Source organism: Mauremys reevesii, linkage group 3 (assembly GCF_016161935.1).
Source record: "Mauremys reevesii isolate NIE-2019 linkage group 3, ASM1616193v1, whole genome shotgun sequence".
Classification (NCBI taxonomy): domain Eukaryota; kingdom Metazoa; phylum Chordata; order Testudines; family Geoemydidae; genus Mauremys; species Mauremys reevesii.
In genome coordinates, this window is record NC_052625.1 from 112,311,147 (window position 1) to 112,334,050 (window position 22,904).

General features: G+C 37.9%; 1 protein-coding gene across 20 annotated transcripts in view; it reads left to right on the plus strand.

The window, feature by feature from the left end:
- EPB41L2 (erythrocyte membrane protein band 4.1 like 2) overlaps positions 1-22,904 on the plus strand; it is a 270,772-nt gene that overhangs the window by 242,238 nt on the left and 5,630 nt on the right. For 4 of the 20 annotated variants that reach the window (XM_039530116.1, XM_039530119.1, XM_039530118.1 and 1 more), the window contains 9 exons: positions 4,937-4,999; positions 8,544-8,690; positions 10,126-10,230; positions 14,043-14,210; positions 15,570-15,623; positions 15,825-16,385; positions 18,294-18,416; positions 19,066-19,164; positions 21,346-21,426. In XM_039530116.1, the coding sequence (XP_039386050.1) occupies positions 4,937-4,999; positions 8,544-8,690; positions 10,126-10,230; positions 14,043-14,210; positions 15,570-15,623; positions 15,825-16,385; positions 18,294-18,416; positions 19,066-19,164; positions 21,346-21,426 (1,401 nt within the window). Of the gene's footprint in view, positions 1-4,503; positions 4,564-4,682; positions 4,716-4,936; positions 5,000-8,543; positions 8,691-10,125; positions 10,231-14,042; positions 14,211-15,569; positions 15,624-15,824; positions 16,386-18,293; positions 18,417-19,065; positions 19,165-21,345; positions 21,427-22,904 lie in introns of all 20 variants that reach the window. The other 16 variants (XM_039530136.1, XM_039530131.1, XM_039530120.1 and 13 more) reach the window with 16 other exon arrangements.

The window sequence follows — 22,904 nt, forward strand, 5'->3', positions numbered from 1 at the left end:
TTAGCCTAGCCAAAAGAAGGTTGAGGGGGGATATGATTGCTCTTTATAAATATATCAGAGGGATAATTAGGGAGGGAGAGTAATTATTTAAGTTTACTACCAATGTGGACACAAGAACAAATGGATATAACTGGACACTAAGAAGTTTAGACTTGAAATTAGATGAAGGTTTCTAACCATTAGAGGAGTGAAGTTCTGGAACAGCCTTCCAAGGGGAGTAGTGGAGACAAAAGACATATCTGGCTTCAAGACTAAGCTTGATAAGTTTATGGAGTGGATGGTGTTATGGGATAGCCTAACTTTGGCAATTAATTTGTCAATTAATCTTTGATTATCAGCAGGTAAGTATGCCCAGTGGTCTGTGATGGGATGTTAGATGGGGTGGGATCTGAGTTACTACAGAGAATACTTTCCTGGGTGCTGGCTGGTGAGTCTTGCCCACATGCTCAGGGTTTAACTGATAGCCATATTTGGCGTCGGGAAGGAATTTTCCTCCAGGGCAGATTGGCAGAGGCCCTGGAGGTTTTTCGCCTTCCTCTACAGCATGGGGCACGGGTCACTTGCTGGAGGATTCTCTGCAGCTTGAGGTCTTCAAACCACAATTTGGGGACTTCAGTAACTCAGACATAGGTTAGGGGTTTGTTACAGGAGTGGGTGGGTGAGATTCTGTGGCCTGCATTGTGCAGGAGGTCAGACTAGATGATCATAATGGTCCCTTCTGACCTTAAAGTCTATGAGTCTATAACTCCATGTCTGTGCAGGCATCCCTTTCTGTCGCCCAACCCCATCAGTGACTCTAACAACCAGTTCATCTATGTTAGGATTCTTGTTGGGGAGCCAACCTCACAGTTCAGGGTAGGTGGACAGTCCATGAAACCAGTCACCACATCAACCTGTTGAAGCTCAGGATGGTCAGGAACACTTGTCTCCATTTCCTGCCATCAACAGAGGCAAAAATGATCAGGGTCATGATGGACATGTCCAGCATGTTTTACATCAACAAGCAGGGAGGAGCAAGATCCAACTCCTTGTGTGGTGAAGCTATAAAACTCTGGAACTGGTGCATAACCAACCATATCCAGGTTTCAGCAGTCTATCTTCTGGGCATCTGGATCACTGCAGCAACAGGACTTCTCCCAGGACTACGAAATGGAGCTGGTTGCTCAGGTTCTCCACAGCATATTCCAGAGAAGGGGTCAAGGCAGGGGAGCTGGATTACCACTCCCTGGGGGACACCTTCCTTCTACCATGGAAGAAGAGTCTGTTCTATGCCTTTTCCCCAATGTCCCTAATTCTAAGGGTGCTGAACAAGATCAAGCAGGACAAGGCCAGAGTTATACTTGTAATACCTACTTGACCGAGACCTGCTTCAGCTCTGTGTCCAACCACTCCTCATCTCCGTGCTCCACCCCAATCTGGCAGTTCTGCACCTCAGGGTGTGGCTTATGCATGGTTCTCAGGAATAGATGTTTGCTACTCTACGAAGGTGCAGCAGGTGTTATTAAACAATAGAAAAAAATCAACCTATCTGCAGAAATGGAAGAGATTCATCCAATGGTGTGGCCTTCGCTACCTCCAGTTGGAATCAGTTCCCCATTCTAGATTACCTGCCGGATCTGAAGACATCTTCAGTTCATATCCATCAGTTCAGTCAAGATACACCTAGACGCCATATCGGCCTTTCTTCCCACTGTTGAGGGATTCTCCATTTTTGCTACCTGATATCATCCAGCTTAAGAGGCTGGGCAATCTCTTCCCACACACTAGACATCCCATATCCTGGCTTGGGACCTCAACCTGGTTCTCAACCGCCTCACGAGACCTCCATTTGAACCAATGGTGACCTGTTCTCTTTCTTTATCTACAAAGATGGCCGCCTTAGTTGCCATCACGTTGTCCTGTAGGGTCAGGGAGATTGTTGCCTTGATTGCAGATACCCCCCTTATCATGGTTTTTTTTTAAATAAGGTATCTTTACATTTGCATCCTAAGTTCCTCCCAAAAGTTGCATCAGATTGTCTGTCATCTTAACCAATATATCCATCTGCCAGTGTTTTTTTTCCAAAATCTCAGAGTTCTCAACAGGAATCCTATTTCCATACCCTGGAATTAGAAGGGCCTCAGCCTTCTACCTAGGAATGACTAAGCAGTTTGAGATCATCTAGACTCTTCATATCCTTCTCAGATAGGTCTAAGGGGGCTCCTATTTCTGCTTACAGGCTTTCAAAATGGATATTGGGTTGTATCTCCGGATGTTATGAATCTTCAGGTTCTCAGCCCCTCCCCCTGCACGGGGTGAGAGTGCATTCAACCAGTTTGCAGGCAACATCTACTGCATTTTTGAAGAATATTCCAGTATATGAGATTTGTAGAGCCGCTACATGAACTTTAATCCATAGGTTTTTTTCAAAACATTGTGCCCTGCTCCATGCCATCAGATCCGATGCGATGCATAAGAACAGCCATACTGGGTCAGATCAAAAGTCCATCTAGCCCAGTATCCTGTTTTCCAACAGTGGTCAATGCCAGGTGCCCCAGAGGGAACAAACAGAGGAGGTAATCATCAAGTGATCTAACTGCTGTCGCCTGTTCCCAGCTTCTGGCAAACAGAGGTTAGGGGGCACCATCCCCGCCCATCCTGGCAAATAGTCATTGATGGACCTATCCTCCATGAACTTATCCAGTTCTTTTTTGAACCCTGTTATAGTCTTGGCCTTCACAACATCCTCTGGAAAGGAGGTTCACGACATCCTCTGGTAAGGAGGATGCAGTATTGTTTTTCAGTTCTGTGCCATGTTCCAAAACCGCCCTCCTTCTAGGGATACTGCTTAGAAGTCATCTGAAGTGGCGCACTCATAGGGACACTACTCGAAGAAGAAGAAAATGTTACTCATCCTGTGCAGGAACTGTAGTTCTTACAGTGCTAAGATGTCCTATGGGTGCTCTATTACTCACCCTCCTTCCCCTTTGCTTTGGTTGTTCCCTAGGGGATGAGTAAGTAGAGAAGGAGCTGAGGGCATTTTGCCTCCACATCTCTATATAGCCTCAGTGTCTGCCATGAGAGGGTATAGGGCATACACACAAGCTAAACAGATACTGCTAGCTAAAAATCACCACTCAAGGGCTTAAGGCACATGAGCACCTGAAGTGGAACACCCATATGGGGACACATCTCAAAGAACTACAGTTACTGCACGGGGTGAGTAACATTTCCTTTTTTTGTAATTCATGCCTTCAAAGAGGGCACTAGAATTATGATTGTTTCTGCTTTACATGGGTGTGTGCAAAGTTGAGTGTCTGTCCAAGGTTCTCCCTGGCTTTTAGTGTTTTTATTCATATTTAGCAATAGTTAAGGTGAAGACTAGTTTCTTTTATTCAACTGGATTGCCAGTTAAGTAGCTGACTTTTTAATCATCAACATGTGAACATTTAAAAAATGTTAAAAGTATGTAGTTTTAAAGTTGCTATGCAAAAGCATCATTAAGCGTGTGCACTCGACCATCTGATCTGGCTGATAATACAGTACCTGCTCTCCGTATGGCTGCTACATGTGATAGCAAATACACCATCCACTGTACAAGGGGGGAGTTTACTATGAACTTCAATGGCAATATGAAGCAAAATACTATAGCCTTATAACTGAGAGCCTTGAAATGAGTGAGCCCAGTATTTATTTCAAATTTTGTAGTAATTCAGAAATAACTGTCTGAGACAGTGTTTTATTTATATATATAATATAATCAGAGTACTTTCTCTTAGATATGTGACGTGACATCTGTAAAAGACATACATATAGTAAAGGAAGTCTAAAATGGTGTAAATAAACACCACTAAAGATTTTCCTCATCCATAATATAGTTCAACATACCTTTTGATGTGAAATTGCAACAAATGCACTAACCTCAAGTAAGTGAGAGGTGAAGGAAAATGTGATAAACTAAGAAAAAAATGACATACGATGTGATGTATTCCCTCACACAAAGTTTGGAATTAAGCAATATATGTAATAAAAGTAAATCACTTATCTATACTTGCGATCTTGCACAGTGATCCTTTGAAAACCTGGCAATTGATGTTTGTGCCTCAGGGTATTTTCAAAAAATAATTTCTCTCCTTAAAGTTGCATTCAGAATACGTGTCAGCAGGATGTAATTTTTTTTTAAGTTATCTCATATTTTGCGTTTAAAAAAAGCAAAAATCTACATGCATACCACACAGTATCAGGCATTTACAGTAATCATTTGCCGTTTTACCAAAACCAATTCATAGTATTAAACTCCACTTTAAATGCTTTTATAAAGTATCTCCATGGTTGAATTTGACATCAAGCTTTGGGGCAATATGGCTTTTCTCCTTCTCCTCTGTCTTAATTTTCCACCCATCAATGGGGAAAGCATGAAAAATGCAGCAACAGAGAGATGTGGGGGGGAGAGAGAGAGAGAAACTTCCATTTTCCATTTCATATATGCCAAATATTACTTCAGCCATTTCTACAACACTGTAGGTGGAGGAAGACCAAAGTGGCTTAATAACTTCAGCAGCGTCTGTGGCCGAAACAATAAAGGTATAAAAACATAGCACATGGTTTGCAGCTTTTACAAACAAAGGAAGCCTCTCTGTTGTTCCCATAGATCACACTAACAACAACTTTCTTTTGATGATTTGCCATGTGCCTTCATGTAGGTGGAAACCGGAGAGGAGGAAACGCAGCAGCAGGTTGATGATATTTTTCTGTTAAATCTGGTTATTGTTGCCTGCCATTGTTAGTGTTTTGAAGCTTCTGTAGGTTTTGTCTGAATAGTAGCTTTTGTTCTTACCATTTATCCCCGTGTTTATTTTTTAAACTCTGATCAATCTGAGGGTCCTTTTTGGTTACTTGCTGATACATTTTATGTTCATTTTGCTTTCTTGTGTGTGTGTGTGGTTTAATTTCACAGAACAATTCCTTGAGAGTAAACGGGGAAAATATTTATGTCAGACATAGCAATTTAATGTTGGAGGTTTGTATAACATAAGGAACACTTTCTGTTCTCATGGGCTGCCAGGCTGCATGGGATGGGAGGTCACCTGCAGGCTGTTATGGACACGGTGCATGAAATGCATGGGGAAATGCAACTTGGAGATGCATGTTGTAAATTCTAGTTTTTCCATAAAGGAACAGCTTGTAAGTGTGAATCTGCTAGAAGTTTTCAAAGTGGCAGTTGGGAATAATAGCCCTGTTTCGGTAATAAATCAAATTCATTGGTCCATTAATTACCCTAAAATGGGATTTTTTTACTTGCCACACAAACCTACTACTTAATGGGTACCCCATGTAGGCTCTCACTTAATATTTTTTCATTTTCTTTTCTGACACATGTATACTTGAAATGTGAGCTGGTGTGCTCTGGAGGAATAAGCATAGATTCCAAGGCCAGGTGGGACCATTGTGATCAACTAGTCTGACATCCTGTATAAGACCTGCCATGGAACCTCCCCAACATAATTCCTAGCTCATATCTTTTAGAAAAATATTTGATCTTGATTTAAAAATTGTCAGTGATAGAGAATCCACCACAACCCAGGGAAAAATGTTCCAATGCTTAACTACCTTCACTGTTACAAATTTACTCACAATGATGGAAGTCCCATAATCTTGAATTTCTAATCCTGGGTCTGCCAGTGACCTGCTGGGTGGCTTTAGGCAAATCACTTAGTGTTCCTGTTTTAGTATTCCCATTTTTGAAATGTGAATAATTCTTATTTTCTAAAGAATTAATTCTTAGTGAGGATTAATGTTTGTAAATGGCTTTGAATTTGAAGCACTATTTAAATACTGTTATTTATTATTGGAGTAGAGACATTTTGTTTTAATAAATTTAGTTTTGTACAGTTCATTCATGCTGGAATATTACGGGAGTACCTCTTGTTGCTGTCAGTATAGTTTGTATGGTAATGAATAAAGGAAAGAAAACTAACAAAACTTGCACAAAATATATAGAAAAATCCTATCCTATGTCTATTTAGCCTTCCCCATCCAAATGGGGCTATCGGGAATTCCCTCTGTCACAAAAGAGCTTATCTCTTATTTAATGACAGTAGTATTTATACAGTAATATGAAGATTTGTAGATTACAGTAACTTGACTAATCTGTTGCTTTTGGCAGCTTTTGATAACTGTTCAAAATTTATTTTTACATAATTTACTAAAACAACGAAAGCATGTTTTGCATAACCTTGCTTTGAACAAGTCCAAGAAATGTGCCTGGTTTCTCAAGCCACAATTGTTTACAACAACCCATAAAAATATGTCATTGGCTTCAGTTGTTTAATATCACTTCAGTTCTATGGAATTGCTGTGGTATAACCTGTGTTTTTTATATTCCATCGATAATTAAGAAAACTTCTTTTTGTTTTTTTTAAAAGCTGTTTGGTTTAATCTCGAAATAGACACATCCAAGATCCAAGCCTACATTTTTAGTATCAAATTTATTTTTTACAGGTTTACTTCAGAATTGACAATGAAACAAAGTAGAAGCTGATTATCACTTTCTGATTTTCATGCACTAGTACAGTTCTGTGTTATTTGTGTTGTAAGCACTGCAGGGGAACAATGAGGAGTCCAGTGGCACCTTAAAGGCTAACAGATTTAGCATAAGCATAAGCTTTCATAAGCATAAGCTTTCATGGGTAAAAAACCCACTTCTTCAGATGCATGGAGTGAAAATTACAGAAAAAGTGGTAACTCCCTTCTCTTTATATGCCAATATATATTTATGCCTGTCTCTGTAATTTTCACTCCATGCATCTGAAGAAGTGGAGTTTTTTACCCATGAAAGCTTAAGCCCAAATAAATCTGTTAGTCTTTAAGGTGCCACCAGACTCCTTGTTGTTTTTGTGGATACAGACTAACACGGTTACCTCTCTGATATTGCAGAGGAACACTTTCAAATCCTAGCCAAAATGTTTTAGTAAAAATTCAGACACGTTTTGCATGTAGCTACATAACGCCTTTTTGTTATGAAAACTAAATCTTGGGCCTAAATTATTAAATATCAAAAGTCCAAATACTTTTCTTAGTTACTGTAGGTACTTTGATTTCATAGTACACTTATTTTTGGGTCTCAATTCTAAACTTAATTGCTGGCGGTTGAACTTGTAAAGTCAACTACGCTCCGATGTCTGTGTTTGCATACACAGAGTAGCTTTTTTTCACAAGATGAGGAATGGTATGAAGTGAAAGATTATGCTTCCTGTATGTAATTTGCTCTTCCTGCATAAAGCCCAAGTGTTTAGGTTATATACAAGTGAAGTTTCAGAAATGTTGGGGAGCTGAACTCTACTTCCCAAACCAGTGCTAATGAGGAGGTTGCTGCATAGTCCCAATCCCCAGGCCCGTTCCTCCACTGTGTAGCTGGAAGAGCAGCTATAGCCTTTTGATCCAAGTTGCACAATGGTAGGGTCAATGGATCCTTTTAAAAATGGAATCTGTTACTTAGCGTTCTTTGTCACCTCCTGTACTAGTCTGCATGGGCTAGCTCAGAGGCCCTTTTTGGTATGTAGACGTGCCCAGGCTATCTCTACATGGTTATTCCATCTGCCATTGCTTCAACACACAACAGGTTAATAGCAATCTTAAACCCTGATCCTGCACATAATTATGGTCCTGCTAACTTTATAAGCAATGAGTAGCCCCTTGACTTCAATGGGACTACTCATGTGTGTAAAGGTGAAGCATATGCCTATCTGGTTGCATGATTTGGACTTAATACAGTATCCGTATTTATAAGTACTTTATTTTTGGCTTAAAGTTTCTTATTAAGGGTACGTCTTCACTACCCGCCGTATCGGCGGGTAGCAATCGATTTCTTGGGGATCGATATATCGCGTCTCATCTAGACACGATATATCGATCCCCGAACGCGCTCCTGTCGACTCCGGAACTCCACCAACCCGAACGGCGGTAGCGGAGTCGACATGGGGAGCCGCGGACATCGATCCCGCGCCGTGAGGACGGTAGGTAATTCGATATAAGATACTTAGACTTCAGCTACGTTATTCACGTAGCTGAAGTTGCGTATCTTATATCGATTTTCCCCCGTAGTGTAGACCAGCCCTAAGAAACATAGTTACATGTTTATGACAGTTCTTGTGTTGAGCGCTATTTACTTCCATTAGCATTACTGAGGGCTACCTATGTTGATCTTGGTATTCTTGCTTCAGTTTCTTTAACTTTCAAGCAAAAGCCAGCAACCTTTCAAAATAATTATTTCAAAAATTTGGTGCCTTCATGTTGAGATCAAAATAGTCCTTTGTTTACTGATCATGAAAAGTGTTATTTTTTTTTCCTGTACATACAGTTGTGACAGGAACAGTATAGTGTGGCCTTGTTCCTAAAAGGTAATACAAATCTGAGTCTTTATGGTCTTAATCTTTTTTTTAAAATGTACCACAGTAGAATGGCTCTTGAGACAAGGCACTTTTTCTTGCATTGACTTTTTTGAGGATAAGTTTGCTTTTGCTGTTGTGTTTTGTCCTACTGTTTTTTACATTGCACATTGCTAGGACCTGGATAAGACCCAGGACGACTTACTGAAACATCAGGCTAGCATTAGTGAACTCAAGCGCAATTTCATGGAATCCACACCTGAGCCACGCCCCAATGAATGGGAAAAGCGGCGTATTACACCTCTGTCTCTACAGACACAAGGGGTATGTCATTGCAGACACTTGTCAGCATGCATTTCCGTACAACTGTTTAGAAAATATAATAAATGTAAATTGCCCTCCTATATTAACATTTTCTTTTTGAATGTAACATTTTTCTTTATACTAAATACCCATTAACATTTTGTTACTTACTTTTGGTCCAGACTTTTAATAACTTGTTTGGTTTCAGTATGAGAGAGTAACTCAGAACAAAGCAGTTGAAACAAGGATTGGGCTTTATTCTGGTTTAGGACTGCTGTTCTTACAAATCGGTTTTACAGCGGCTGTAAAATTGTGAGAAAAAAGTTTCCATCCTTAACTCTGCTTAGGCAGTTACATGTAAACAGCTCTCAAGCTCATGTTTAAGCTTGGTTCAGTAAGAACATACATGATAAAATATTTGATAATATCAAGCATTTTTCAGGCATTAGTATGGCATAGCTCTTAAGCTGTATTAGCTTTTTAAGACCACTTGGGCTGTGTCTCTTGATAGACAGCACCTTGAACTAGCAATTTAGAAAGCATTGTTTCCAAAAACTACTACATGTTTTTGGTCAGAGAACTAGACACACAAGTTGCTGTCATGGTTCAAAAATGCTTAGTGATTTTACAACACTTTAAATCTGCTTCTGGTTTTATAAAGACTAAATAGCTGCTCACAAGTATGTTCTGCTTTAGCATCCATCAATCTGTCTCTGAACTTGACCTCATTTTCCTTCTGATAAGTGAGTGTGCTATCCTAATTATTGCTCCAGGAAGTTTAATGGTTCTTGAGACTACAAGATATGGGAACTTTTTTAAATTCCCGCAGGTTAAATTTGCTAAACACTGTCAAATGACATTTTTTCCCATATTAAGGCCTCAACTCTGCAAGGTACTAAGCATTTTGAAGTTTAAGCACATGAGAAGTCCTGGTAAAATCAATGGACTACTCATGCTTAAATATCTTGCTGAATTGGGTTCTTGGTTGCTCACTTGAAAAAAAAAATCTCCAGCAGATCATTAGCAGACTGCTTAACTTAATTTTTTAAGTTGTTGGTCTAAATGGTCACTGCCAAGATATGATTACTCAGACTTTGCAACCATCACAATATACTTGTAAACAAAAATTATAGCCTCCTTCATGATAATCCAGAAATGTGGATGGATTTATTGTCAGTATTTTGCTGATAAATATACTTGCTCCAATATAAAAGGGACTACATATAATATATCAAAAGAGTGGCTTATTTTATTTCATGTGTATGTGTTTTTGTGTCAAATTAATTAAGGAGGAGGTAAATCCAGGTATTACATGTCCCTCTATCTGCATATTCCTGCTACCTGGTATGCTTGTGCTGCTTTCAGGGCCATTTGTTTTCATGTTTTGTATGTTGATGTACGTCCGTCTCATTATTTGTTGATTTATGTTGGTTTTATAAAACCAAAAACTTAATAGAAAAAAGGAGACCACATTTTCCAAAGGAAAAAATTGCCTGTGGAGGAGAAGCAATGGACTGCAGTGACATGGATTACTGAGGCAAAAACAGAAGAAACTAACCAGGTGGCTACCTTCAAACCTCTGGCGGTTTTTTTGAAAGCTTTGTTGTGTGACCTGAGTTAACCAGATCACTTTTTAAAAAAAATATGTTTAAACCAATAAAAAAGCTAACTTTGAGATGATGTTTAAGATCTCCATATAGATCAGTGTTGGTTAAACAAAAGTGTTGATCTTTGCTGTCAAACTGGCTTTGAAGTTCTGAATAATTAATACTTTTTTAAAAGGCAACAAAAAATTCAGTGTATTATATTCTATCACTGAAAACATTGTGGTAACAGAGAAACATGTATTTCCATACCAAAATGCACTTTCTGTAATTGTTCAACACTCTATAGGGATCAGAGTAGAAGCTGTGTTAGTCTGTATCCGCAAAAAGAACAGGAGTACTTGTGGCACCTTAGAGACTAACAAATTTATTTCAGCATGAGCTTTCGTGAGCTACAGCCCACTTCTTCGGATGCATAGAATGGAACACACAGACAGGAGATATTTATACATACAGAGAACATGAAAAGGTGGAAGTATGCATACCAACAGGAAGAGTCTAATCAATTGAGATGAGCTATCATCAGCAGGAGAAAAAAAACTTTTGAAGTGATAATTAAGATGACCCACCTTCTATGGGTCACTTCAAAGCTCATCTCAATTGATTAGACTCTTCCTGTTGGTATGCATACTTCCACCTTTTCATGTTCTCTGTATGTATAAATATCTCCTGTCTGTGTGTTCCATTCTATGCATCCGAAGAAGTGAGCTGTAGCTCACGAAAGCTCATGCTGAAATAAATTTGTTAGTCTCTAAGGTGCCACAAGTACTCCTGTTCTTTTCACTCTACAGGGAATAAATCAGTTCTGTGACTACTGCAGCTATTCTGCAAATCAATAACGCAATCAAATCTACTCCACTAGATTTAAATGTGTGTTCACCTCTTTGCCCATATATAAAACGAGAAAAATGATTCTTCCTTTAAGTGCATTGAGATCTAGTGATGAAAAGTGCTATACAAGAGCCCAGTATTTCTTTATTTATTTATTAATTATTATGAAGTAGCAATTGCCATGCTACTACTAATCAGATCACCTTTGATTTGTTTTCATCTAGACACTTGGAATCAGATTAAAAACAAAGAATAAATGCTGTGTTTCAGTAACAGACAACGTATAAAATATTTTGCTGTGTTGCCAGTTGTGTCAAGCAGGGAGTGGGGACAGGAAACGTTCCAGCCTTCTAATAATAATGGCACCTGCTTTGAGCCCTGAAATAAGCAAATAGTACTGCCTTTTTTATGGCAGAATAAAATACTCGTTTCTACCACACCATGCCCCCTTCCATTTTAGCATCCCTGTTGTATTAGGTTGGCCAGTAGATTGCTAAATCTTGTTCCAGATATGATACGCTTCCATAGCAATTTTGCAAAATGGCATTAAGCATGTGTGTGTGTGTATATACACCTTTAAGTCTAAGTAGAGCACTGCCATTTTCCTTATTGGGACCTACTTCCTCTCCCCCACTGCTCCATTGAAAGTACACGCTAATTAACTGTATTCTCTATGCGTGAGAGAAATTTTACAATTGGTTAACACTATTTGTACCACCATCCTTTTGATTGCACAGCATCTGTGACTTAATATTTATGAAGGAAAACTATGGTTATAACACTCTTATGTCTTGAATGTCCAGTACCATCACAGTCACTTTCTCCGTTTTTAACCAAAAAAAAAAATTCATATTGGTTTGTTTTGTACACTTAACCCAAAGGATTGTTTGATGCTAACACAGAGTATCTACAGTGGATAAATGTTGTACAGTTTTTATATTTTCATGAAGACTTCCAATTTTAGGTATACATTGATAGTAGTAAAAGTCTGCCAACCTTCTGACCTGCCAACTGGTCACAGTAGAGAAAACATCAGTTCTAACACTAATGCCAATCTACTTGCTTTCATAAAGTATATCTACACAGCCAAAGCTGTACATGGGCTAGCCTACTCAAGCTTGTTTGAATATAGCTAGCACAGGTAATAACAGTGTACACAGCGTGGGTCTGCATGCAGTTGGTACAAGCCTGGCACAGACCCTGGGCACATATTTGGCTCTCTAGCCTGCATTGAAGCATGCGCTGCACTTTTTTCACTATTATTGTTAGCTGGATTTAAGGTTGCTCAGGTAGGTTAGCCCGTATACAGCTTTACTGTGTAGACAGGCACGTACAACCACAAAGGTTAGAAGGGCTAAAAAATTGGTGGTAGTAAACTGCAAACAAATGGTGTGCGTATTTGTGTACACATACAAAACTACAGCCGGAGTATGTTTGTCAACTCTGATTTGCTGAAATAACAGCATGCTGTAGGAATACAATTTAGGGATTAACCAGAGGGCCATGAGCCTGCTTGCCTGCACACAAGCTGAAGTCAAAAGTTCTTAAGGTCTCTGTGTATATGAACTTTTGTCTAAAGTAGCCACAAAAAAAGAAAAAAAGTAATTGTCCCCTATGAATGTCAAACACAATATTAGGGTAAAATGAATCAACTCCCATCCAAATTTGCCTTGACTACCTTGAAAATATGCTGTAATTTTACTATAGGAGTCTCTTTCTTCCTCTTTTTTTCCTTTCTCCCTCTTGCCTTATATGTAGTATGTGCAGCAACACAGTCTACTATATAAGTGTTCAGAGTCTATAATGCAAGTTCTTTGTATCCACAGTTGTTAATAAAATATTTGCTTATAATACAGCTTTGTCCTAAAGTGTACTTTGGGTTGATCTTGCGGCATACAAGGTCCTAAACTAGAAAAAAAATTGCTGTAGTCAATAAATACCAAAGTTATTCAGCTGATAAGTTACACCAGTATCAAAATATTAATTATTTTACTGTTTTTATGTTCTCAAGCTTATACAGCACAAACTCACATTTTAAAAATAAGATTTAGCTTTTAACAGGCTATAACATCATGGGGTATTTTTTTGGGAGGGGGAACTGAAACAAATGAGAGATTCAGCTTTAAAAGATGGCTGCTATACATACATTGTAATATTTTTCAAATACATAATAAAAATAGTGAACTATATCTAAATACAGATTTGTAGCATTATGTGGCAAGAACTGTAGGCATTCTATAAATATCCTTAGTACTTTAAAAGAAGTATTTGGATAAATATGTATTTGCCCAATAGATGGGAGCAGCTCTAAAATGTTTAATGCTGAATTCTTGGATAAATATACATTTGATTCCTGATTAAAGTATTTGTTTTTTAAAAACAGCCTTTTGAAGTTAAGGTGAACAAAATCTTTTTAAATAACCATCAACAGTAGAAATCTGCAGTTATGCCAAGCCCTGTTTTCAGGGCTAATGCCCCAAGGGGAAACAGGGAAGGTTTTAAGAATGAATTTAAAAATATTCCTAATATTGAATCCGAAATTCAGTCTAAAAGAAAACTGTAGTCCTGTTCTGAAAGTTATGGGAAGGTTTTGTTAATCCTTCATTTTATGTTCTTTTTATATATAATATTTACAATCTGAAATAATGTGTAAGACAGTAACTGAAGTGGGGATATATCATATTCTAGCATTGCTAAATATTGTCGTTTCTTTGGTACACAGCAAGTTTTTATCATTAAAGCCTGTCATATTGTCATATTTTTCCTTTTAAGGGACACATTTTAGTTTTTTCTTTGATCTTGTAGAATTATTTCAGAATCAAATCCTTCTGTGTGCTATTTGTTTTCTTTCTTGCCTAACCTCTCCTTTCGTCTGTAGATCATTGCTGTTGTCTCCCACTATTTTAATTCTTTGCTTTCCATTTTATAACTTGTCTAGAGCCTAGAAGAGGAAATAACGTCAATTTTATTTAGTAAAGAGGGCTTTTCCACTAGCATGAAATCTACCTTCACTTCATCCACCGCACGGACAGCAGAGGGCACTGTTGTGAAAGATAATGTACCTTCTGAAATGCTTTCTGCCTCACCCTTCTTACAACTGCCTGAGGTGCTTTTTTGCTTTATTTCCCCACTATAATGTCAACATATACAGAAATGGGTATTCACTAACATGTCAGATAAAATTTGATGCATACATTTATCATCAAGTAATTAAACAGGATGCCCTATTTGACTCCATGTGTCCCTAAGAAAATCTGTATATTATATTATTTTATATAAACAACATTAAATATAGAGGAGAAATAGATTAACCACAAATACAAACTAGGTTTAGTGTTAAAATTTCGACATAGACCCACAAAACCAAAAATTTACATGAAGGTAACTTTTTATTCAATCCCATTGTGTCAAAGCAGTCCAACAAATCTTAACTTCTATTAGGGTGAGGGAGTATCACTTGGTGAACTAGAGGCTTAATCCTCTATTCTTTGCATTCGCAAAATATCACTTGACTCCCATTTTTGATTCCCCAGGAGAGCTGGATCAGGGCCTGTACGTACTGCAGTTGGTAAACAAAACAGGATTAAGTCACAGATGGTGTGCTGGTTTTAATGATATTTTTGCTTTTGTGCATTTGATCCTGAACATTGCTTTAGTGTACTTTTTTTGTTTAATTTTCATGGCTATTTAAATCTGATAATTCTTTTCACATAATATGACAATACATGCATACCCATCACAAATTGTTTTGTTATGGCACAAATGCTAATAAAATTTCTTTAATCTCACATGAGATTTTAATAGGGTCTTCTTGGTAATCTTGAAACATGGTCCCTTTGACATTCTCACATCAGAGTATTCTAAAAGTTCTCATTTTGATATTCTATTGCAATTTATAAAATTATTGAAAGGATCTGCCAAATTCCTTAAATCAACAAACCAAATAAAGTCCAGTCATCCCACCATTTATAAATACAAGGGTGGGTGGGTGAGAGAGAGAGGATAAACTGACATTGGAATAGTGTGTGAAGACTTTTTTTTTCTTTCTCTATAAGTTTTGTTTGATTGATTTAACTATTTTTGCAGTAAATAATTGATTGCCACAGTAGGAAGCAGCCTTGGCTGATGTTTATGCTTCTGTTCCAAATCTTTTTGGTAAAGATCTTACATGATTCCAATGGTATCTAAAACCTTAAAAAGGTATTTTACAAACTAGATTAAAGAATTGCTTGTCAAAAACAAACAAACTGTAAATTCTGTATGGATCTTGAATCAAACAGTTATACCCACAGAGTTTTCAGAATGCATACATTTTAAAACTCTTTTAATGCAAAAAGTATTGTCATCAATAAAAGTTAATGAAAGAATGTCTGCATGTTTTGTCTACGAGATGTTAAATGTTTGTGTCATCTGTTGTTTAAAACACGTATTGATTTGTGTCCTCTGGTTGCTTTTTGTTTCACAGAAACTTCCTTCCAGAGCAGAAGGGCCTTGCACTGGAGCCAGCGATGCTGATAAGGTTCTACTGATTTTTCCATAGTTAACTCGGGTCTGACATTTCTGATCCACCTTCATTCTTTTTTCCTTTTTTCAGTTAACCATCACAGTCACCTTTGTTCTCTACATGACATGAACCAGCCATCAGTTCATTTTGTTTTCATCATTTTGATTTATTCATACACTGTACTTTTGTTTTTATTCATCTGTGTTTTTTGTGCAGAGTTCAGATGAGACTCTGAATGTAGTGGAGGAGAAGAAGCAGGCAGAGGTGGGGATAGAAGAGACTGTAGTCATAGACGAAATCAACAGAGGGAAAATGCAAGCTGTCACTGATGCTGGGGAGACCTGTAAGGTGGAACATGCATCAAAAAAGGACTCTTCTTCGTTGTCATCAGATAGCAGCAGCAACAGCAGCAGTAGTGAGAGTGAGGATGAAGTGGTGGGAGAGTATCAGCCCCATCACAGGGTGGCTGAGGACATCATAAGAGAAGAACAAGAAGAAAATGAAGATGCCAAAAGAAAGGAGGAGTGTGGAACAAAAGTAATACAGAGTGTAGAAACGGTACAAGAAGGCAGTATAGTAACAGTTGAGCACACACAAGTTACAGCGAAGGCTTTGGCCGAGGAAAATGCGGTTGCCATAAAAGCTGCAGAGAAGAATGTAATGGAAGAGGGGAAGCAAGACCTGAGAGCAGAAGATGAGGAAGAACAGCTCAGAATAAACGGAGACGTGTCTCATGTTGACATTGATGTTGTGCCACAAATAATTTGTTGTTCTGAGGTAAATGGTAGCACAGCTTGAGAACTAGATTATATAGAGATGTTATGTTCCTTGGGGTGGAAATATACCTGCCTTTCTTCTTCTCCTGTTCTCCCAGCTCTTCAGGTGTTCACCAAGATTCAAATCTTATGGAAGGGGGATACCACTGATGAGCAGTGAAACTCTGCCTACTTCAGTTATGGTTTCTGGCTTTTTGCTGGAATGAATAGGAATTGCCCAGTAAAGCAAACCTTCCTACGACTGTACCATCTCCTTTTTTCCTTATTACATAATTTTTACTTTTATTTGAATGTCTTTAATGTTTTCAAGTACTTGTCTTGTCTGTTTTGTTGTCTGTTTTTGACACACCCGTGACTTTAGATGTCGTCAGAAAGTTATTTAAATTATATATGCTTTTTTTTCAGTTTTTTCTTACTATCCACAGATTTTTCTTTCTCTAGATCTTTTTATTTTGAAAGCAGTGTCTGGAATCTATATTGATACAAATTGCTGGGGGTGGTAAGAGCACCTACAGTTGAGGCAGGTTAGGCAGTAAGGGGATGACACACCTATTGTTGCTTTATAGCAGCCTCCTCTAGTACCAGTAGACTTGTGGAAGCATAGATTGGCTCCAGAAGGAATCATGGCTGTAGGTTTTAGCACAGAAACAGGTTTAATGGGGTTAATCATTAGATGGACCTTTGAGGGAGGAAGAGTAATGAAGTGGAATGTAGAAGACCATGTACAGATGGTAAACTCTGTGAAGCTTTGGCCACTGGAGAATTCTTTGTGGTGTCACCCTTCAGTCATTTAAGGTTTTTCCTCGTTGTACTCGGCTCCAGTTGAAGACCAGTTTAGAAATTGTCCTAAAGACATCCCATACGTCTCTTCTTGAGACCACCTTATTTCCCTCTTTTATGTGAATAGTCACAATTGTTCCTGTGGTTGAGAATGTGAGTAAACTAGCTTCTCCAAGGTTATTTTGGGCTCCACACGTGCTTTCTAAGACTATAATCAAAACAGGCCAAATCTTTAGGGGTATTAAGGCACTTAAAGATGCATATAGATGCTTAGTGGGATTTTCGGAAGCACCTTGCTACCGAACTCCCATTGATTTCAATTAGAGTTGGTATCTAGGTTCTCTTGAAAATCTGGCTAGGTGTCTAATCTGGTCCATCATGTCTAAGACCATTACAGTTTCTACTGACTTGCAGAGTTCTAGTTTGTCATTGCTTTTTGGTTCCCAAGCAGAGAATGCTACTGAAAAAATATCGACTACAACAAGGGCTAAAATGGCTTTTTAAAGTTTGCTTTCAGAGGAAAATAGTTGGTACCTAAACCTGATTCTAGACATGTAGTTTAGCTATATGCTATTTAAAATCCATAGACAGTAGGTTTGTCTACTCCAGAAGTTGCTTACATTAAAAAATAAAATTAAACTTTAGAAATGCTTAGAAAATATTGCAAGTTTTTATCCACTGTTAGGGATATGTGTCAAATATTGTAGTGACTTCATTCTCCATTTTTAATGCAAGGCTTATTTTATGTAACACCAGCAACATTTGTCTGATGGAAGAAACTGTAGCAGAACTAAGATTCTCCCACTGATAGTCCTTCACACATTTTTAAATAGACATCTGAAGAAGTATTGAAGTGATGATGATCTGGTTTCAGTGTCTGCTACTGGCTAAGACATGAAACTCAGATCTCCTATGATTCTTGTAGAGGGAGTATTGATGGGCTGGTGTGCTATTTGTTTTATCTTTATTTTTCTCATAGTGGTTTTTGTGTGTGTATGTGGGAGACATTCTTAATGTATATTCTATCACTATTGTATTTTGTGTTTTTGTTCTATTTCATCTTAGCCCACTATGCAAATCTTTGGTTTATGTCCCTTGGATTGATTTTACCCTATCTCTTCCACCACAGCCTCCAGTAGTAAAGACCGAGATGGTGACCATTTCAGATGCCACACAGAGAACAGAAATCTCCACCAAGGAAGTCCCAATTGTTCAAACAGAGACTAAAACTATCACATATGAATCTCCACAGGTACAGGAGCCATGTGATTTGAAATATCATTTATAATGCTGTTTACAGGTTGGCCTTTATGATCAACTCCAAATTTAAGAGATATGATAACATGTTAATGTTTTTTTACAAATCAGCACTTCCCTATAGTGGCACTGATTATTTTGTTAGCGTGGAACAATTTAAAAATGACTCTAAGTACACAGAAGAGCAAGTATCATTCTAACATTAAAGGTTTGAGTTTTTAAAAAATCAAATAGAATAGGATCTGGTTGAACCCATACATTTTTAGACAGAGATCTGACTCAACTCACCTCTGAGCTCCCCAAAGGGAAGAGTAACTTTGATTATAATTTTGTCCACAAAGGCATGTTAAAATGGTTGATGTGATTCAGCAAACGAGTTAGCTTATTCTAGAGTCATCTAATGTGGATCAAACCTGTGTTTGTCTTCATATGGTCATTCTGTTTGCCAGCAAAACCATGCAGGCAGCATGGTGTACAGAACACAGACGTTTCTGTTCCAAAAGCACTCTTCCACTTGAACTAAAGGAGAAGTATGTAGGTATTAGTAGTGAACGTTGCATTAACTGCGTTTTGTTAAGCCACAAGTTTTAAATCCCTAGGCATGAAAATGCAACTCTTGTTTTTCTTTTCCCAACTGTCTACAGTTTGATGGCAGTGCAGGTGGTGATGCTGGTGTTCTGTTGAGTGCACAGACTATAACGTCTGAATCAGTTTCTACAACTACAACCACACACATCACTAAGGTAAACTGACAACTTCTCTGTGCATTAAAAAATAGCCCTGTCAAAATGTACATTGGTTCCTTCAAAATGATTACTCCTCACAAATCACTGAACAAATTTTGATATTTAAAATGGATCGTACCATTCCCAGTTCTGGGCTTAAATTGACTTCCCTAAACCAAGTCTTAGTGCAGTATCACAGATGAAATCAGGAGGGAGAACTGGAGAAGAGAGAGAAATCTAATCAGAGTTTGCAGTATCTGCAGCTGGTGTTACTTCTGGTTTTGTGAGTTTTGGGGACACAGCTTGGCACCCAGCCTTAACTGACTCTGTTCATCTCACTACTTTGCTGGGGGTTCTGCCAGATGAAGGGGTAATTAATGTGACTGAGCTCTGTAGAAACCCCACAAATGGAGTCAGCTCAGGGGATATGCTGAAACAACTTATCTCCTGGCTTCATTCCTCTTTACTCATCCTCTCTCGGGACTGCATTGATCAGTTTTTGTTACCTTTCTGAGCAGATTCTTCTACTGAGGACTTTGTGCCTTGGATTACTTTAGAAATTGGCATATGCCAGGGCTGAATCAAGTCCTGAACGTTCAGCATTCAGAGAAAGTCAAGAAACTCAGTCAGCAAGAAGTTGGGTCTATTTCCATTTCTGTCCTGTGTGACACTTTTTCAGCTGACAAGAATCTTAATTTTATTAGATAGTAATTCAATGATCACAGAATTAAATTCATAATGGAATATCCTAAAGAGAGCAAAATATATTCACAGAATAGGTCAGGAGCGAAGGATGTTGGAAATTGTCCAGTGACAGTCACCAGAAAATAAACTCTGAACTAAGAATTTAAGACTAAGTGTCTTATCAGAAAGTTTAGTGAGCAGCTCCTCTTCAACTTCCTGTTGCTTTTAGAATCCTTCAGCACCATCAGACTCTTGAAAAAACATTGTGGAATAAAATGCCACCTCTGTTCCAACAGAAAAATTCATTCTCTTATCAAATGTACAGATGGAGCTAAAACACCTTTTATGAAATATGAATATATAAATATGAAAGAAACCATATTTTTTTAAATTAAATTAGATGATACTTTGTCAGCCAGGAGGTCAAAGAGAAGTATGGAAGAGCCATCTGATAGCAAATTTGCTACATCGCCATTAACAGCCTCTTTATAATTACAGTAAATTGTGGCCTTGGATTCCAAATAGTCTAGGCACTTTCCAGTGTTGGCTCAAATTTTGCATCCAGAATTTTTAATTCATCTGTTTGAAATACAGAAACTGCCAAAAAGGATTTGAATCTTCCTATGGAAAGGACTCATACTGGAATTATTTCCAGTATATCTTATAACTCATTTCTCTTTATTAATGCAAAATAAATTGGCTTAAAATTTTGTACCTCACAGAATTAAATTAATAATGGAATATCCTAAAGAGAGCAAAATATATGGTGCTGAAACCAAATTAGAAATAGATCTGAATATTTGTTAATTAAAATATTTTTGAATTATTGAATCTGTGTTGTTCTTGATTGCTGTATGGAAGTCTTTCGTAACTGTCTTCAAAGAACAATCGGTTTATAATATTCTCAGGGGAAGAACTTAATCTCATCTCTGGCCAAATACTTTTATAAAATACAATGGTATCATCTATAGTATCTTCTGTACAAACTGTTTCCCAAAATGCCTTAAGCATTAAATAGAGGCAAAAATGAAGTTTTCATGAGGCAGAAAGATGCACGAAGGCCAGAACTGCAGACGAGAGAGAATCTTGCACTGATAATGGTGAGATTGTGTCGAGAACAGATGAGCTGAGACGCAGTAGTTAAGGAAGTTTCAGGAAACTTGTCACTCACCAAGACCGAAATGATGACTAAGAAGATTGGAACCCTGATCTAACAGCCCCATTTCCATATCTGTCCAAACCTGATCTCAGATAATGTCTTAAGGCCTTCTCTTCAGGTTGGTGGTCTTGGGCAACTTCCTCTTGGACATCACTGCTAAACAGTTAACCATAAGCAAGAAAGGATGATTAGATGTAGGACCAAGAATCTGTATCACTAACTGCAACCCTTTCACACCAACTCTCAGTTCCCACTTGTGCACTGGAGAGTAGGAGTAGATGTGCTTTATGATTCTCCCTCCTTACCTATATGGATTCATTTAAAAGATTAATTTCTTTGTTTTGTGCCATCTGTAGACAGTAAAAGGTGGAGTATCAGAAACAAGGATTGAGAAGCGCATTGTCATCACTGGAGATGCAGATATTGACCATGACCAGGTGAGTATATATGCCATTCCCTTTTACAGAATGCCATCCATGTCCCTCTAAGAATTGTGCAATACGGAAAAGGAAGAGCTCAGCAGAATTCATAGGAGCAAGTAGATTCTGAGAATGTAAATTCCATCAACTAGTTATGCTATCGTGTATTTCCTGGGAGGATCCTCTGTCTTCTAAGTGATGATGCAAGTTTTGATGAATATTAGGACACCAAGATCTTTCCTTTAATATCAAGGAAACTAATATTTCATAGTGTATTAATGTATATTAGCAATACATTAAGCATAGTACTCAATTGTGGATTCCTTTGGAATCTTGCACAGATAAATTAATCTTTATTAGCATTAGGTACCCAAAACCAAGCAGCATTTTTTCATGCTCACAAGAGAGGGGGTTTAGAATATTGTTTCACCTGTCCCATACAAAAAAAGATGTTGAAAAGTGGAGAACAGGAAAATCAGAAAAATGCAATTATTTGTCCCTTGGGATTGTGATTGCTCAGATTATTTGCATAACTTTTCATTTAAGAGGCGATGGTGACAAAGCTGAAACAAAAAATTATCACTGAGTTATTTAGGCAAGAAAGTCTGCACTTTACATGATGTTGCAGTGGAGCCAGTTTCTAAATTGATGGCAGGTATACAAATCAACAAATAGGGAATTAATTTTCACTTCTTAATTGTAATGTACTGAGGGCTCTGAGTAAATTTAATTTCAGATTTTGATGTGCCTGTAGTAAGTGGCTCATGACAAGTTCAATCTCTCCTTGAAGCTTGTAATTAAATGCCAGAGCTGTTTAGCATTAGGCATGGGTTATATCTACCCTGAAATGTATTTAATGCATTTGGGACATCTGAAAAGGTCAGACAATACCTTAGCTTTAATAAAACTCCAAGTCCTCCTCTTATACTGAAATAAACAGTACGAAGCAGAAAAATAAGTTGTAAGTATTGACTACACAGTACATTTTTGTATTAAAGTTCACCATGATATTTAGCTTATGACAAATTATAGATTCCTCTACCATTGACTCTATAAAGTTCATAATACCAACAAATTTATACCATGGAGATTGATTCCTTCTTGACTGTTGGCATTGTACAATAACTCCTCACTTAACATTGTAGTTATCTTCCTGAAAAATGCAATTTTAAGTGAAACAATGTTAAGCGAATTCAATTTCCCCATAAGAATTAATGTAAATAGGCGGGAATTAGGTTCCAGGGATTTTTTTTTTTTGCCAGACAAAAGGCATTATATACATTTTAAACAATTTTTAAACAAGCAATTTAATACTACGCTGGGGGGAGTAGTGTGCACGTGCTGTGTTTACAAACATACTGTACATACAGTACAGTACTATAGTTGGGAGGTTCTCCTGCCTTACCCTACACAGGCACAGCCCACTGGCACTGGAGATGAGGCAGGCAAGGAGGCTGAAGATGCTGTAGGCTTGGAGAAGCATGTTGCGCAGCAGC